The following is a 16,275-nucleotide window of genomic DNA, read 5'->3' on the forward strand; positions in this document are numbered from 1 at the left end:
TTATCGACTTGCAGTCGTACATTTGGTGATCTCCTTTAATTACATTGTTTATGTGTTTGAGTTGTGCTTTTACGTAAGTCGATACATAGTTTCCGTTTTTTTTTTGTTAAATCTGATGATAGCTTTCGCTTATTGTTGTACGCGGTGATAATTATACGTGTCTACACCCAATTTTTCCGATCTTTGCATGCTTGTAGATTTATATCCGGTTGTTTGTCTTTTGTTGAATGAATATGTGAAGATTTGAGATGTAGCACGAGCACAATGACCTTGCAAAATTTCTCTTCTTTCTAGATTAAGAAAATTTCTGTAAGTCTTCGAAACGCTAGTGTTCCTATCTTTGACGATTTTTTTTGAAGGCAGCGTATCACGTATTTCACGATGTGGGGTCTCTTTGGACAAATATAGAGTTCAAGGTGTAGAGAATGAATATGAAGGTGGCCTCACCTAATTCCCCTAGTTGTCCAAAGAAAGAGCAATGGAGTGGGGTTTTTTTTCCTGCGAGGTACATGAAGTAGTGCCGTTCTTGTGGCACTCGCCGTTTCTCCATCAGCAGCCTATTCATTTTACTTGAGTAGGCTGGTGAGAGAACCTCATTGATTTCGACCGCTCGCTTGTGAACGCGCGCGTGCACGTGGGTGGTACGTGTTCACGTGTCTCGTAGGAACAGAAATCTGTTTTTGAGGATGATTACGGAGAGTTGGGCGGGGATACGCTCATACTCGTGATCTACACCTCAAACTCTACGTATGCCCACAAAGATTTCAACATTTCGTGATATACTGCATTTAAACAGTGAAAATAACCTCACCATCGCCTACAAAAACTTCCCAACTTTTCGTTACTTACAAGTATAAATGAAGGCGGAACTATCGTATAGAATCGGGTTAAAACGACATGAAGCACGGTGTAGTGCGTAAGCGTAAGCGTTTGCGCTCCAAGCGGCGCCGTGGTTATAGCGGTTCGAATTGACGCCCGATCATTCCGAGCTGCAACAATGAGTGGTGTTAGCATGGGACCTTTCTCGATCCTAACCGCTACGGTGCCTCGTGCATCGCTTTGACCTTAGTGTATATGACCTTGTTGCGTCCAAGAGATTATTACAGGGGGTTGAATCACGCTTGTAGTAAAGCTTGGTACTCGCAGCATAAATAATAAGCAGCATAAATTTTGAGTCTCGTCAATAGCCAACATTGTGCGATATTTGCGAAAACGGGGAATGTGATACTTAAATGATTACCGAAACAAACTTCGGGAATGGTGGTTTTCTCAGTCGAAATCCGCTGGATCTGTTCTGATATTTGTGTCCAGTGTCCAGAGCGGCGGGAAAGAAAAAAAGATTCACCGGAACCTGTGTCTCAGCAACACAGATAAGAGCCAGCAGGGCGGTGACTCGCGCGCGATCCAATCCGTGTAAATGTGTTTGCCGGCGGATGTGTGCGGACACGTTATCATCCATAGACCTCAAGTGCTCGGCACTTGAATTTTACAAACAATGACTGGCTAACCGCTTCTTAGTGCTTCCGTTCTTATCTTCAGCAATCGATTTTTTTCTGACGTTGTTGGAGATTTCCGGTTATGTTCTTGTATTCGTTCAGATGTTCTTTTCATGGTCACTAGGAGAATCGCATAAGAGAATTTGGAATTAGAGAAGAAAGTTTTTTTTTTCTTTCAAAGATTTATGCTCCCCGATTCGTTGTTGAATTTCTTTCTAAGTAGTGTAGAAGAGACGTGAAAATAAAAATTTAAAAAAAAACCCGTTCTTTCAACGTTTCTCTAGTCGTTCCCATACAGTATCACTTTAAACTACGTGATTAAATTAAGAACTTTATCGTTTGCTGTTTTTTTTTCGATTTGAGAAGAGAAAAAACTGGATTTTTTCTATCGTTTCCATGATGTCGAACACCGTGATGCAATATATCATGATGCTAAAAAAGTGCACAACTACTGACTGATCTGGGGAAGCGGTTTCGTCCCTGGAAGCTCGTTTTAGCGCGTCACGCAAGCGTAACCGCATTGTGTAGGTGGAATTTTCTCGTTTTGTAGTGTTCTTGTATCTATCTAGAGGAGAAAAAAAGAAGAAAAAAGGAGAAGAGAACGCCTGAGATTTAGGTGTTAGATTTATCAAATCACTATTGAAGAACGTAAGAATCGCCAATGACAAATCGCCGATTTTATTCATCTGATGAACATCAAAAGCGTCGTGCGGTGCGAACACATTTCGAACTGGATAAACGCGAATTGCGAACTGGGAAACATTCGTCAAATTTTTCGGATATCTGACGCTAGAGATATGTGTTCGCCGGTGCTGCGGAAGATTTGTAGTTCTTCTTAGATTACGGTAAATAGCAATCATATCTCTCATTCTACTACAAAGCATGGAAAATTGCAGCTAGCAATGAATTTTTTCCTTTTTTTAAAAGTTGTTTCTTTTCCAGATTTACACTTATTATTCCCTATGTTTTTCTTTCTACTCTTCTTCCTACTTTCTCTTTCTCTGTTCCTCTTCCTTCTTCTCCCTCTTTCTCCTCAAATATGAGATCAATCATAGTATGTCTAATTAATGAAATCAGTGATTTTCTGCGGAAAAATGATAATTCTGTGAAATCTTGGTTTATGAGGGGAGAAATTGGCAACGTTGGACTCGCCTCGCTTCCTCAAGATGTCACTGTCGTCCCTCATTTTCTTTTCATTTAACATAGGATGTTTTTTCTTTCAGATATATATTTCTGCAGGAGCGGGTGTAGTGTAGCGGTTAGAGGTTCCGCTTCCTGGACGTTTGATCGGAGGTTCGAATCCTCCCTAGTGCTCACCACGTCTTTCATCCGTCCAGGGTCGATAAATTGGTACCAGACTTGTCTTGGAGAATAAAAGCACTGACTTGACACATCGGCTAGCCCCCGCAAGTCATTGTATGGGCCAGCTACACGTTCGTGAACCTCAAACGATTCTGAATTGAAGTGAACGTGGGGGCGGATCCCTAGCGGGTTGATTATCGTCAGAAACTTTATCCTTTATCCTTTTATATATTTCTGCATAGTCATCATTATTATTGATTAGACTATTATTAAGTAATTAAAATTTCGTGAAGGAGAAATGTTTGTTTGTTCGTTTAAAAAATCTTATGATGGTTGATGATAGTGATGGTGGTTCTTGCGACAGCTATAACCAAGAGCTTCAGTTTCCAAGATGTTACGCAGTGTTCTTTTTCTGGAAATCTTCCAAGAAATGCGTAACATCTTGGGAAATCCATGTGTAGTATGGAATGAGACAAAGAAAAAGGCACCAGTTGAACGGTAAAAAAAAACGGTGTAAGCTACCGTTTTTCATGAAATCATTTCATTTGCGATTTGTGAACTCCTTTTCGAGCATTGGTCACATTCATGTTACAGCACTTTCTCTTCAAGTACCGGAAAATTAACTGGAAAATTTGCTGCAGATGTTTTTTTTCCATCTTTTGACTGTTTTTGTCCTTATTAGATGTACATAATATGAGTGAATAGGACGATAACGAACTTCCTTTTCAATGAAAACGAGGACAGTGATGGGAGAAGCATTAAAACGGCGCCAGACAACGCTGGATTTCGTCTTCATATCCTTCTATTTATTGTCTTTGTAAATCTTTTTTTCAACTTTTGGGAAAGTTTTCTTGGAATTTTCCTATTTTATTGGTACAAATCAAGGATCAACAATGTAATTATCATCATTATCACCAATATTTAGCCAAATAACCACTTAATGAGCAGAATCTCATTGCTCTTCTTCCAGAAAGAGGAGCTGCGACGATAAAAAGTCGTTGAGGACGTTTTTAAGGCCATCAAGGTCTTTGAAAAAATTTTTTCCTGTGCGGATGCTGCTCCACTGCCCGGATCAGGTGATAGCCGGATGCAGCAAGGTCCAGGCTAAAGGGAGAATGGGCCACAGTCGTTCAGCCCAGAGAAATTCGCTTAACCATTGCCATTGCCTCCAGAAATTTTTGCAATTTTTTCACCATTGTCATGCGAGTTCCTGCGTTCTTATGTAGTGGCGCGACTTCAAAGGGTTCTGGGCATTTTTCGTGCACTGCTTCGGCCAACTTCTGGAGTTGCTTCACGCGGAGATTGGTGCTGATTGTCTGATTACCGTTCAGCTGCTTCCAGAACATTTTCTGGATCGCAGAATGGGAAAAATCAAAAATGGGAAAAAAGCTCTGCAAATGCCGTTGATACAGTATGACTCTCGCGGTGTTTTTTTTCAACCTTCAAAAGTGCAAAATCCTGTAAAATTGCATCCAATAAAACCATATCCGGAATAACTGTCGTACTTTGGATGTCTAGTTGTTGCAGTTGACAGTAAATATTATAATAGCGATGTGAGAATCGTTCGTAACAAGAGTGCATAGGATGTTTGAATAGAAAAACTTGGCAACATTATTCCGTCAAACTGGCAGTCATTCATCCATTGTGTGCCTAATGTGAATCGTTCTCCATTTACGGGGGGATTCGACGACGACGACGAGCGAGGGGATGACGGACGGCGACGGACGGTTGCGGATAATTCCCGTTGCTGTGCGCGCAGCGTTAACGTTAGTGTAACGACGGACGAGTTCACTAGCAACACGGTTTTCGAGCAGAGAGGAGGCGGCGCTAAAAACTCACGGATTGTGACGAAACGAATTTATTACGATGAATATAAATTTTCCGAGAGAATACGGACGACGTGACGTGACGTGGCTGACGATTACGGTCGTCGGTACGGTTTTTGTTAGGATAGTAATAATTTTAGGCGGATTTATGTTCGTCGGCGTTTCTGTGGACAATTAAACGAACATAAAATACTTATATGCGGTGTTCTTGTTCAGTCACACAATAATAATAAACAAATAAAAAAGAATTATAATATATACAAATATAAATTATAAAAAATAGTTAATAATAAAGAAAATAAAAATTTCACAATAATAAAAAATAAAATAAAAATAAATAATAATAAAATAAAATAAATGAAATAAAAAATAAAGCGAACTATTTTGAAAAAAAGTCGCTCAAAAGGAAATTATAAGCGATAATTACGCGTTAAGTACAAAAATAGTGCGATTGTCCGTGACTTCGTCTTTCTAGTCTGGATTTATCCATCTTGACCTCTTTTTTCTTATTGTAAAAAAAATACTCGTTAGGACATCTCGAAGTATTTTAATTAGTTTTTACTTAGATACAATTACGATACTATTCGTGAACGCTATTCAATTTAGAACGCAGAGTTGCGTTGTTTTGAGGTTACGACGACGGAAGAAATTCTGTGAAAATATGAGGGAAATAGAAGATGTGGTGGAAAAAGCATGTGAAGATATGATTTTTAATTTGATTACTTATATGTAACCACTATAAAGTACAACTTTTATTATTTTCTTTTATTATTCATTATATTTATTAATAATATCGATTTATTCTTTTGTTATCTATTTTATAATTTTCTTCTAATTTCGTTCTAATGAACAACGAGAGAAATCGCGATTGATTCGGACTTTCTCGTAGTTCTCGCATTCGTGACGCCCCGTAGAGTCACAAGGAACTACAGTTAACTGAAAGGATAAGGAGTTCATCAATCCAACTGGGACCCGCTGTTCATTTCAATTTCAGAATCGTTTGTGGTTTGTGACTTGCGGGGCTAGTCGATTTATCAAGTCGGTGTTTTTATCCTCCCGGACAAGCCTGGTACCAATTTATCCTACTCGGCTAAATGAAAGGGCTTGGTTGACACTAGAACGATTTCGAACCAACGACCGTGCACTTACAGCGGAACCTCTTACCAACTGCGCCACACTGACCAGAGCTAATGTACTGTCATCCTTTAAAGTGGACTCATAAGTAGGTCTGTACTAGCCTGAAGGAAAGCAGAAAATGAACGTAACCCCATGGAAACACGGGGTGCTTAACCAATGCATCAGCTATTCAATGTTCTTGCGCTCTGAGCCTACCGTGGCGCTTGTGAGCCGAGAAGTTCGTTTATTTACTCGACTTTAAGATAAGATTTCTTCGGTTTAAATGTTTCGAAATCATTCATTCATTCATTCATTCATTCATTCATTCATCCATTCATTCATTCATTCATTCATGGATTGGGTAAAAAAATAAACCATGAGGTAGTTGACGTTAATACTAATGATCCAACACGTTCTGACTTCAAGTCAGAATCGTTTGAGTTTTACGAACGCTTATGTGAGATATAGATGACAAACTTGGTTGGCCTAGGAAGGTTTCGAACCTTCGACTATAAACACCTAGTGAAGGCCTCTTACCACTTCATCTACCTGCCACTGTTAAGAAAGTCCTCTAACGATAAACCATCTGATTAAAAATCAATAATAGTTTTAATCTATTTGCTACATCAATCCATGGAATTATCCGAAACGAGTTTGTTGTTGTGCTCTTTTGTTTGTCTATTCTTCACTTACTTTTCCGAATGCTACTTTTTCGAAATCGAAAGTTTTCACTGGAATTTTCTGGGGTGTTCTATAATTATTGGCGTTGTGCCAGTTCCAGATATCCCCTCCCGTAGTGGATCCAACTCTTACGGAACACTGATCGCGCGTGAATTTTGTTTACGATGATGTTGATAAGATGATAGCGCGCGATCCAAGGACATTCGTGTTCGCTCATCAGGATATCGGCAATATTCCAATGAATCTTTCTAAAATATTAAGCGAAAACACGTTCCTTAAAATAATGCATGAAAAAGTGCTGCAAAAAATACCAAATAAAAACTATGTTTCAGGAAATCTATATTCTTTATAATAAAAATTATAATTAAAATCAATCACAATTGCTATTTTCTTGATAACTATCTTCCTGATAGTCGGTTTTTATAGTTTTTTCTCACTCTTAGTTTCTTCGTTAGTTATCTCTTCAGCTTTTTCAAGGTAACTAATCTTGAGGGTTGTGGATTTGTTAATGAAATTTCTTTGGCGAAATTCCTTAATGGGCTTAGCCTGTAAAAACCCACTACTGTAGCAAAAAATAGAAGATAGTATCAAACTTGGAATAAATGGATTGAATTGTTGTTTTCGAAACAGTAGTCTATCAGCGAATTCGATGCGATCGCAATATTTTGCGAATGTCTTAAATAAGATTTACATACGAAGAACCTTATTCCGGACGATTTATATCGTCTTAGAAAATATTTCCCGTTAGTTAGTGCTTATTTTCTCGGTGATTCCCTATAAAGCAAATAAATAAATACATAATATCAATAATACTTATATCCTCTCTTCTTGAAATCTCACCATTGTAAAGTAGATTTATGTTTTCTTGTTGATTGATTTATGTTTTTGGCACAGCAAGAAAATACAAATAATAATAAATATAAATTAAATAATAATAATAATAGAAAAATGGTTGTAAAGTGCATTTTTCTAGTTTCGAAAGTTTAGTTCGGCTTGAAATCCTCGCTCCATTGGCGCCGATCTTCTTTTGGGCTCGTACGCTTGTCCACATAAAGTGGTATAACGATGTGGTCAGCGAAGTTGGTGCATTCGATTCAGGATCTCCGCTTGTTTCGTGGATTCTATTATTTTTATTTCTTCTTCACACAAGGTTCCCCTAACTCTTATAGAAAGGAATTTAAAAATACATAAACACTATAAAAGGCACAAAATTAAAATTTAAAAAAAGCTGAAGAGAAAGGGGATGAAAAGAAAGGAAAACTCGCAAAATTCTGCAGTTGTGATGTATAAAGTACAAAGATCAAAAGAATCAAATCAGCGCCAACAATGATTCGAACTAGGGGAAATACTTTTTAAATAAATAAATAAACAAACAAATAGGGATCGTTGAAGTTTGAGTTAGTAGACGAGAAAATTCAGAGATGAAAAAGTTTTGCCAGTCAAGAATCCGGACCGAGACTGAATTAGAGACGGGAAATTTTTTGAAAGGGAAGAAAAATACGGGATTCCGGAAATTTTGAATAGTCCGGTCACGGTAGAAAATGTGTACTTCTAAATCTAATAATCTGATAAATTATTTTATGTTATAACGCTTTGTAGTTTAAACCGTTCTGGTTCAAACGATATATTCCGACTGGAATCAAATAAATAATAATAATTAAGGGAAACGTCTAACTAAAAACTTCCTCCCTTTAATTTAGGATTTCCCTTAATTATTGGTATCAGAGAAGGTCCGCAACATTCTTTCCGACTGCCTATAAGTTCACCATCTCCGCTTTTGAATCATTTTAGTGTAAGGACAACGAAAAAGTGAAACTGGCACCTTGCAGGCGCGGCTGACGGACGACGACCCCTGCTGTGGTGGCGAGGACAACGTTGGGGACACTACAGTTCTCCGGTGTCCTCACCACAATACCACATATCCACTTCTATAATTCGCCTCTCATTCTTAGCAGGTTCTAAGTCGTGTACACAACGAAAAAAATTCAATATTTGAACGATCAAATGATCAATCGTTACGATTTTCTTCGATCCACCATATCCCCCATTACATAATCGTAATCGTAAAACGGTAGTGCATGATCGCGGCGCCATCGCCGAAGTCTGCGGTAGGAGATGGCGGCAGCGGCGGCGGCGGCGATGGTGGCGGTGGCGATCTGGTTTTCTCTTCTTCTTAAGGCGACGGTTTGATGCTCGAACACGAAACCGGCGTGGCCAAGTGTTATCGTTCATTTATGATGGCTTACTGCATCATATCTATGTCGGATATGGTGATTATATTTATGGATTCGTGTTCCTTCCTCCGTTTCTTTGCCTTTCTCGTTCTATTGGCTTTGCACTGAACCCTATTCGGGGTTCGTTCGTCAAATTTTTGTAATTTTTTTCTCTTGCTCAAAACAGCTCTGATTCTCGCTCATGTAATTGTGTTAATGGGGTCTACACTACGGTTAATGTATTGTGGGTCACCGTTAAACGTCCACCCCGTTCCCCCTTTATTGGTGAATGAGTCCTTGTATTTACTTTTCTTCTGTTCCGGGAAATAATTCCATGACAAGGAAATCCCTTCCTTTTGTGGATATAATCCTATTTCTTCTGTGTTCTCCGTGAACTGTTTCGGAATCCAACAATCTCCCATTCTGTTCCTATTTATCGGTATTTATTTATCTTCCAGCGGTCGTATGGGGGTTCCAGGATTAAGCCAAAAAAACACCACAAGAACAGCAATTGATCCATTCACTTAAGCTAAAATTGGAGAATAACTTATAAATTAAGAATTAATAAGTATATCTTGATAAAATATATCATAATATGTCACTTTGATATTGTTATTTGCTCTTTTAATATTCGTATTAATCACACAACCACAAATTTTCTACAAATTTTAAGAGATCCATCTCATTGTTTTGGAATCCGGCTTTTTCCCCCATAAAGATTTTCCACTCCCTACCATAGCGTTTGTTTTAACATTTACTTCCGTTTTCCACGTAGTCTACGTGTTTCTGCCCTTAAAATCCATATTTTCGTATAATTAGTTAATTTTTTGCAAGTTCAAGCGCCAGCACAGATAAATGAAACAAATTTCTTCAGCAATTTCATCACAATCATCTTGTGTTCTTCCAGTTATTATTTCATTTCATTATTTCATTATTTTTTTGTTTTATTATTTTATTTCTTAGCAAGGTTTTAACGCTTAAATCCGACTGTGTCTTTAACTGTGAATTCAGCCAATTTAGCTGAAACGACGAAATCCCTGATAGAACTCCTTAAATTTAAGTAATATGGTAATACTGATTTTTAAAAGACATTTACTTTAAAAAAAAAGAATCAGTGAATTTTATATTTATAGTACTTACTAATTAAGAATTATAATTATACGAATATTTACAAGGATGTGTTTGTTGTTGTTGTTGTTTGTGTTTTTGTTTTGTGTTTTGCCAAAGTTTGATTATTTATTGATAATTAGAGCGTAAAAGTGTGTATTAGGTATGAGTAGAGGAGTTTCTGTGTTTGATTAGTTATTTAAGCGCAATTTTTTCTAAAACATTCAAGCAGATTTTTAGTTATCTCTTACTGATCGAAAAGTGATAATATTCTTATAAAATAATTAGTAGAGATTTCAAATTGTACGACTTGTTGGCCAAATCGTTACCACATTATTTTCTCAAGCTCCTACTCCCTCTTTACTTTCGTTTCTTTCGACATTTCTAGCTTTTTGTGCAGTGCTTTACCACACTTCATTTCAATAAAGTAATAGGGTAATACTGATTTTTAGAAGACATTTACTTTAAAAAAAAGAAAGATTTCAATAAAAGGAGGAGTGGACGAGTTGTCTAAACCTGAAACCAGTCTTCTTGCAGAAAGTCCGAGTTTACAGACGGATTTCCGGTTCTGGATGATCACTAAGATATTAAAAAACCTACTTTTCATCTGTATGAGGACCTACAGATTAAAGCTGAGCACTTTTTGTTATGATTTACAATATATTACTGTTTCTCCAAGACCAATATTTTATTTATTAAATGAAAAATTAATGAGATTTCATTTTCAGTTTGGTTTTTAAAGATAGTGAAAAGATGGCGAGTTAGGATTAGCAGGGAGTGACACATCGTAGCAAATACGGAAGACGACTCGTGACTGAATGTGGTTTATTTATTTATTTATTTCTTTATTACGCTCAATGATGAGCAAAAAGGATGTGGCAGGGAAGAGTACAACCAAGTACAGAAAAAGGCGGATGTGGCGCAGTCGGTTAAAGATCAGCTGTTGCCAGACCGTCGATGGTTCGAAACCGCCCCAGTGCCAACCAAACGCTTCATCCCTCACTGGTCGATAATTTGGCGCCGGTGACTTTATCTCGTCATCCTTTTTAATACAGAAAATACAAAGTGAAAAAGCAGCAAAAGAATGGAATGAGCAAGGATTAGTCCCGTGTACGATTCCGGTAGAAGGATGATTTTGTGATCAAACGGATCCAAAACTCTGGAGGTCAAGCTGTAAATCAACAGATTTTTCACTGTAGTATCGAGTTTGCGAAACGTTAGCCAATAAATTTATTTAACAACCTCGTGTACAGCTTATCAAACTCGATACTACATTCAACTATGCCGAGGTTCATTGAAAGTCGAACTTTTCAACAGATTTTTCACTGTTTTATTTTTTTTATCACTACAAAGTCATTCCTAAGAATCCCTCGAGAAATTCCGGACAACAAGGATAAAGACGATGTTCGATGTTTATCGGCCCCTCCCCCATGAATGGCAAAGGCATGCGGTGATAGTGGTCGTAGTGGTGGGGTTTATCACTTCTCGTCGTATCTGTTAATCGAATGACAGATCGTTAACGACTTCTCTTCGCCTCATAAGTATGTATAATCACCTTTTATCCACAATCCATTCTGGGACACATCGTTGGCGGCATCCTACTATCAGCAATCAGTTGAGTTTGGGCAGTTGAACCCACTGAATCCTAACAATCATACAACTAATAGGAAAAAATTCTCGTGAAAATTAGGTCATTTACTAGTATCTGCTAGAAAATCTCTCTTGCATCTGCTGAACATGTCAACTTTTTTTTCCTAATTGAAAAATCCAACAACACATGTGTTGACACGAGTCCATCGTCGTTTTTCGAGGATCATGAAAGATTCCGAGATTACATTCCATTCAAGGTTATCTATTGATCGCCGCTATTATTATTAATAATATTATTATTTTATTACTATTATTGTTTTATTATTATTTTATTATTACTATTATTTTATTTTTATTATTACTATTATTACTATTATTACTATTATTACTATTATTATTATTATTATTATTATTTTTGCGGAACGAAGGATGGATATCAAAGAGCACGAAGAATAGGAAAAGGACTTTCTGCGTTAAATCCATAGTGTTATACCAGCATCCAAGCTATTTCGTACCCGTTTCTATCGGAATGGTCCCGGGAAGATAATATTTATTTAATCATTCATTTATTTATTATATTATTGTTATTATTATTATTCAAGCTGTAGATTTAATAGAGTGTAGTCGTGGTAGTGGAGGGCGATTTATGCTAAATTATACTTCTATGCGTATAGCGATACACTGGGATTTTTGCTTTGTTTTAAAAATTATTCTAAAAAAATAATAATTGATATGGCGACTTACATAACAATATGATAACAATTGATAATTTCAATAGCTACATGTTTTTCCACCTTGGAATACATTTTTCAAAAAAAAAAACAGTATTCAAAGTTGATTTCTTGTTCATTCAACATTATAGTCACTCTTTTTCCTACTTTTAAAAGAGATTAAAAGATCTTTTCTCTCATTGCACCAAATTCGGTAGCCTTATCCCATGTGATATGGAAAAAACTCGAACTTCCATGATTTTCTTGGACTTTTCGATTATTTTTGACGCTATATAACCTATTAATGTCATTTTTTTTTTCAAAGAAAAAATTCCTACTGGTCCTTTTTTCTTAAATACTTAAATAATCTAGTAATAAACTGCTATTAGTTTTTAAGGAGAATAAAGCTATCGAGTTGTTTATTACGGTTACCTATGCGTCTTCAAATATTTCATCTGAGAAGTATAAACTACATTTGACCATCAAATCAATCAAGCAAGTTTTCCAAAAAAAAAACCTAAACAGAAACGGAACCGAATAGTGATGTGATTTTTTTTGTAGCGTACATAGCTGCTGTAATTGCTATAGTGCTGCGGTAATTCCGTACCGATATGAAACTTGTGTGTAATAAATAGGGATGACTTGTTTGACTGCTTTCACCTCCGTTATCCGTACAGGTTTCTCGGGCAGCGCGATTCGAAATCCTAGACCTACTAGCATATTCCTCCTGTAACATTTCTTATGTCACTCTCAATCATCCAAACTACTCGTTTTCTTACGCTTCGGTGCAAGTTCTCGCTCGTCGCTAACCATTAATAAGCGATTTTATTCGCATTTAACCAGTGATTCATTGTATTTATGTTTTTTCTTCTTATAATCTCGGATCTATGGTTTTATTCTTGCGATATACGTACGTACGACCGTAATCTATCGGTCTCAGTCGCGTAATCATAGGCGGGAATTGTTTGGCGGTTGGCGCGAAATCCCATCATGTCGAACGACGAGTCGGTCGGTCTGTCGGTCCGTCGCTCGCTCGCTCAGCCCGTTGATCCGTCCGTCTTGATGTCTGTCTATCGGTGTATATGCGTATGTATGTATGTGTGTATATGTGTTGTACCTGATATGTCGGTCATTGCGGATGATTCCCCAAGCGGCAGCGAATGTTGATTGCACTGATAATCTGCGCGTTCTTGTTCTTCCTCTCCTTCTTCATACGTACGTACGTACGATTTATTCGCTGCGGACATATTGCGGTGACGGCGACCTTGTAGTCGCCGTCGACCACCACCACCACCATCACTGGAGCAAACCCCAGGCTCTCCTCCTGCTCTCCTCCCTTCTCCTTCATCCTGAACCCTCCTCCTCCCGCTGCTCCCCGCAACAATCGCTCATCAAAACTTCGACCGAGTTAGCAAAAGTTCATCTGTTGTCGCGCGGCCGGCGCAATACCCTCGCTCCGCTCCTCCTCCTCCTCCTCCCATCTGTCTTCTAGGTCTTCATCGTCATCGTCGAAACTGTAATTAGGTCATCATACACGTCCCATTTTCATTGTTTTCGTATTTTTCGTATTCGCCTTTACAGCTTTCCATTGTGAATTACAGCTCCTTATCTATACGTTAAGAGTTTCAAGTGTACTGTAATCTATTCTTTTTCGGAGAGCACCTGTTCTTCGGGAAGTTTCTTCCTTTCACAAGAACTCGTCCAGTCCTTAGCGGCAAGATTTTCCTCTAAGTAAATTAGTATTGTTATTTTGTTGTTGACTAATTGTCTAGCTGAGTCTTTTAGCCCGTAAACTTTGGTTTTACTCCATCAGCGAAAAAAAAAACTTCAATACCCTGCTTCTCGTAAGAAATTACCTTATTAGCCTAATTCTCGTTAGAAACTCAGTTAAATTGAGAAGTTACTGGAAAAAAGTTACTGTAAATATGGCTTTTCTGCTTGGATTTGAAAACCAGAGAAGTTGCTTGTTCGTTTCACTGCTTTTCAAATCGAAACAAAAACTATTTCCAGCAATTTCTCGAATTAACTTATTAATTTTAATTTCTTATGAGATTCAATAGGGTAATCGTTGATTATGGACTGCATGTTATAGATTTCATACTGGTATCAAAATAGGAGGTTCTGCTGATCTTCGAGCAAATTCTACTCTGTACTTATTGACAATACTGGATTTTTTCTAGAACACTCATTCGGGTTTCCCTTAAATGAGAGCTAATCAGATAAAATTCCCAAGTAAAAACGATATAGTTTCTTTAAAAATAGTGAGAAACTAATTCCAACCTCATTTTGCTGAAAAAAATTAATCTTCAGTTTATTTATGACAGTGCCCATATCTTAATTTAAAAATTAAAAAATTAAATCTTATTCAAATTGCTATAATAAAAACAATGACGTTTCTTCTTCTTCTGAAATTTCTTCTCTTCTAACTTGTTAAATTTTTATTTAATATCTATTTTTAAAAACGTAGAATGATCAATAGGATTTCCGCTAGCTGAGATTAACATATTTCAGACAATCCCCATTCCGCATTCTTGACCTCCTCATCCTTATATTTAAGGTGTTTAGAAACATCCCGCTAAGAATCGCAAAAGTTTCAGAACGAAAAAGCTTCAAGGTCAGCATCATCGGGACGAGTTTCAGTTGAGTGAATAGTTGTTTTTTTTTAATTTAGACCCATGATTTTATCCAACGCGCCTCTTCTCCTCATTCTGGACCTACTTTTTTATTTTAAATTTTAGAGACAACGCGGGTAAAGTAAAATCGTGGGTCTAAATCAAAAGCGATCATTCACTCCAACTGAAACTCGTCGTTGTGATGACCTTGAACTGTCAGTTGACTAACCTTTCCATGCTGAAACTTTTGGGATTCTTAGGAAAACGTCCCTAAACAGGTAAGATATAAATGTATCGGCGTTTCCTTATTGTCTGACACTCCATCAAAATGAAATAAAAAAATAAAATGAAGTAAAAATAGATAATAAATAAATAATAAATAGAATAATAATAAATAAAAATAGATAATAAATAGAAACAAATTTTGTTAACATAACAAAAAAAAACAAAATTTATTATAACAAAAAGTGTCAGTGTGATAACAAAAAAATTTTGCGCGGTAATTGTTCGAAGGGGCATTTCTCAAGCCAAGAACAAAGAAACTGCATTTTATCTGTATTTTCAATTTAGATAATTTAATTGAATTAATTTTTAACCATACTCTAACCCTAGCTACTAAAGAAGTGGCTTAAACATGAGATTCTTTCGAATGGACCGCAAAAAAAAGGGGTACTCGTTCAGGAATGATTTCAAACGAGAGAAATTTTTGAAGTTGTAAAGCACATGACTTACTTCGAGAAAAATTGAACTAATTTTTCCTTTGATTAAGTTCTAAAGCACTTAACTTACTTCATTCACTTTTACTTTAGAGTAGAAAACTTTGTTGTTATCAAAAAAAAAGAAATTCTTCGGCTTAACTGTGTTCTCAGTCCTGAGGAGTTCACTTCTCAGCTTTAGCACTCCTCTCCGCGTTAACTGTCCACAAAATCTAAGCTACGATCGTTCTTACTACGTTTTTAGCGCGCAAAATTTAGCATTCAAGGACATTTTCCTATCGGGACTAAGGAATCAGATGTGAAAGATGGGTGGGTACTCGAGTTGAACTCTCTGCTGAGCGACCTTGCTGGGGAGGATTTTCTAAGTGGGACCACATATTTCTACCTATATTTATATAAGTGCGCATCTTTTACTGGCCACTTTACGATACATTTTCGAGGAGAAAAAACGCTCATCTCGTTCCCTTCGCTTTATTTCGACGCTATTCATCCTTCGCCTAAATACGAAAGATCTTATCGTGACGAGACCCGTCCGTATGTGTGTGGTCTAACTATGCGGTCAGTCATTGCTTTCTTAGATTTTTTGTATCGATCAACTCCACAAACGACTGTATGTAGGATTTGAATGGATTTCATTCGTTCACTTCTTTTTTTTTCTTTTTTTTTTAGCTCCTCCACTTTTATTTTTAGCCCCATATAAGGAAAACAAAAGACTTGATAATTCTGGAAAACCACCCTACGATGATGTGAAAATATCAGGAACATGACAGAGAAAATTTTCAAATTCATTTTTGTCAGAATAAAATATCCTTTTGACAAAATTCAACAATCTTAAAACATTTTCTTGTACACAGCTGGGACGGCTAAAAATTTTCCAATAAAGGATCGTAATATATGTTTTGCCAG

The 16,275-nt window shown here is 37.0% G+C and overlaps 1 protein-coding gene across 1 annotated transcript; it reads right to left on the reverse strand.

Moving 5' to 3' along the window:
- Positions 1-13,170: 13,170 nt before the first annotated feature.
- On the reverse strand, positions 13,171-13,389 carry RB195_013296 (uncharacterized protein; the record flags this gene model as incomplete). The annotated part of the gene is made up of 1 exon (XM_064203047.1): positions 13,171-13,389. The coding sequence occupies one exon, from the start codon at positions 13,387-13,389 to the stop codon at positions 13,171-13,173; it is 219 nt and encodes a 72-aa protein (XP_064058928.1).
- Between the last annotated feature and the right edge of the window lie 2,886 nt (positions 13,390-16,275).

The sequence above is a fragment of the Necator americanus genome, chromosome V, assembly GCF_031761385.1.
Source record: "Necator americanus strain Aroian chromosome V, whole genome shotgun sequence".
Lineage (NCBI taxonomy): Eukaryota > Metazoa > Nematoda > Chromadorea > Rhabditida > Ancylostomatidae > Necator > Necator americanus.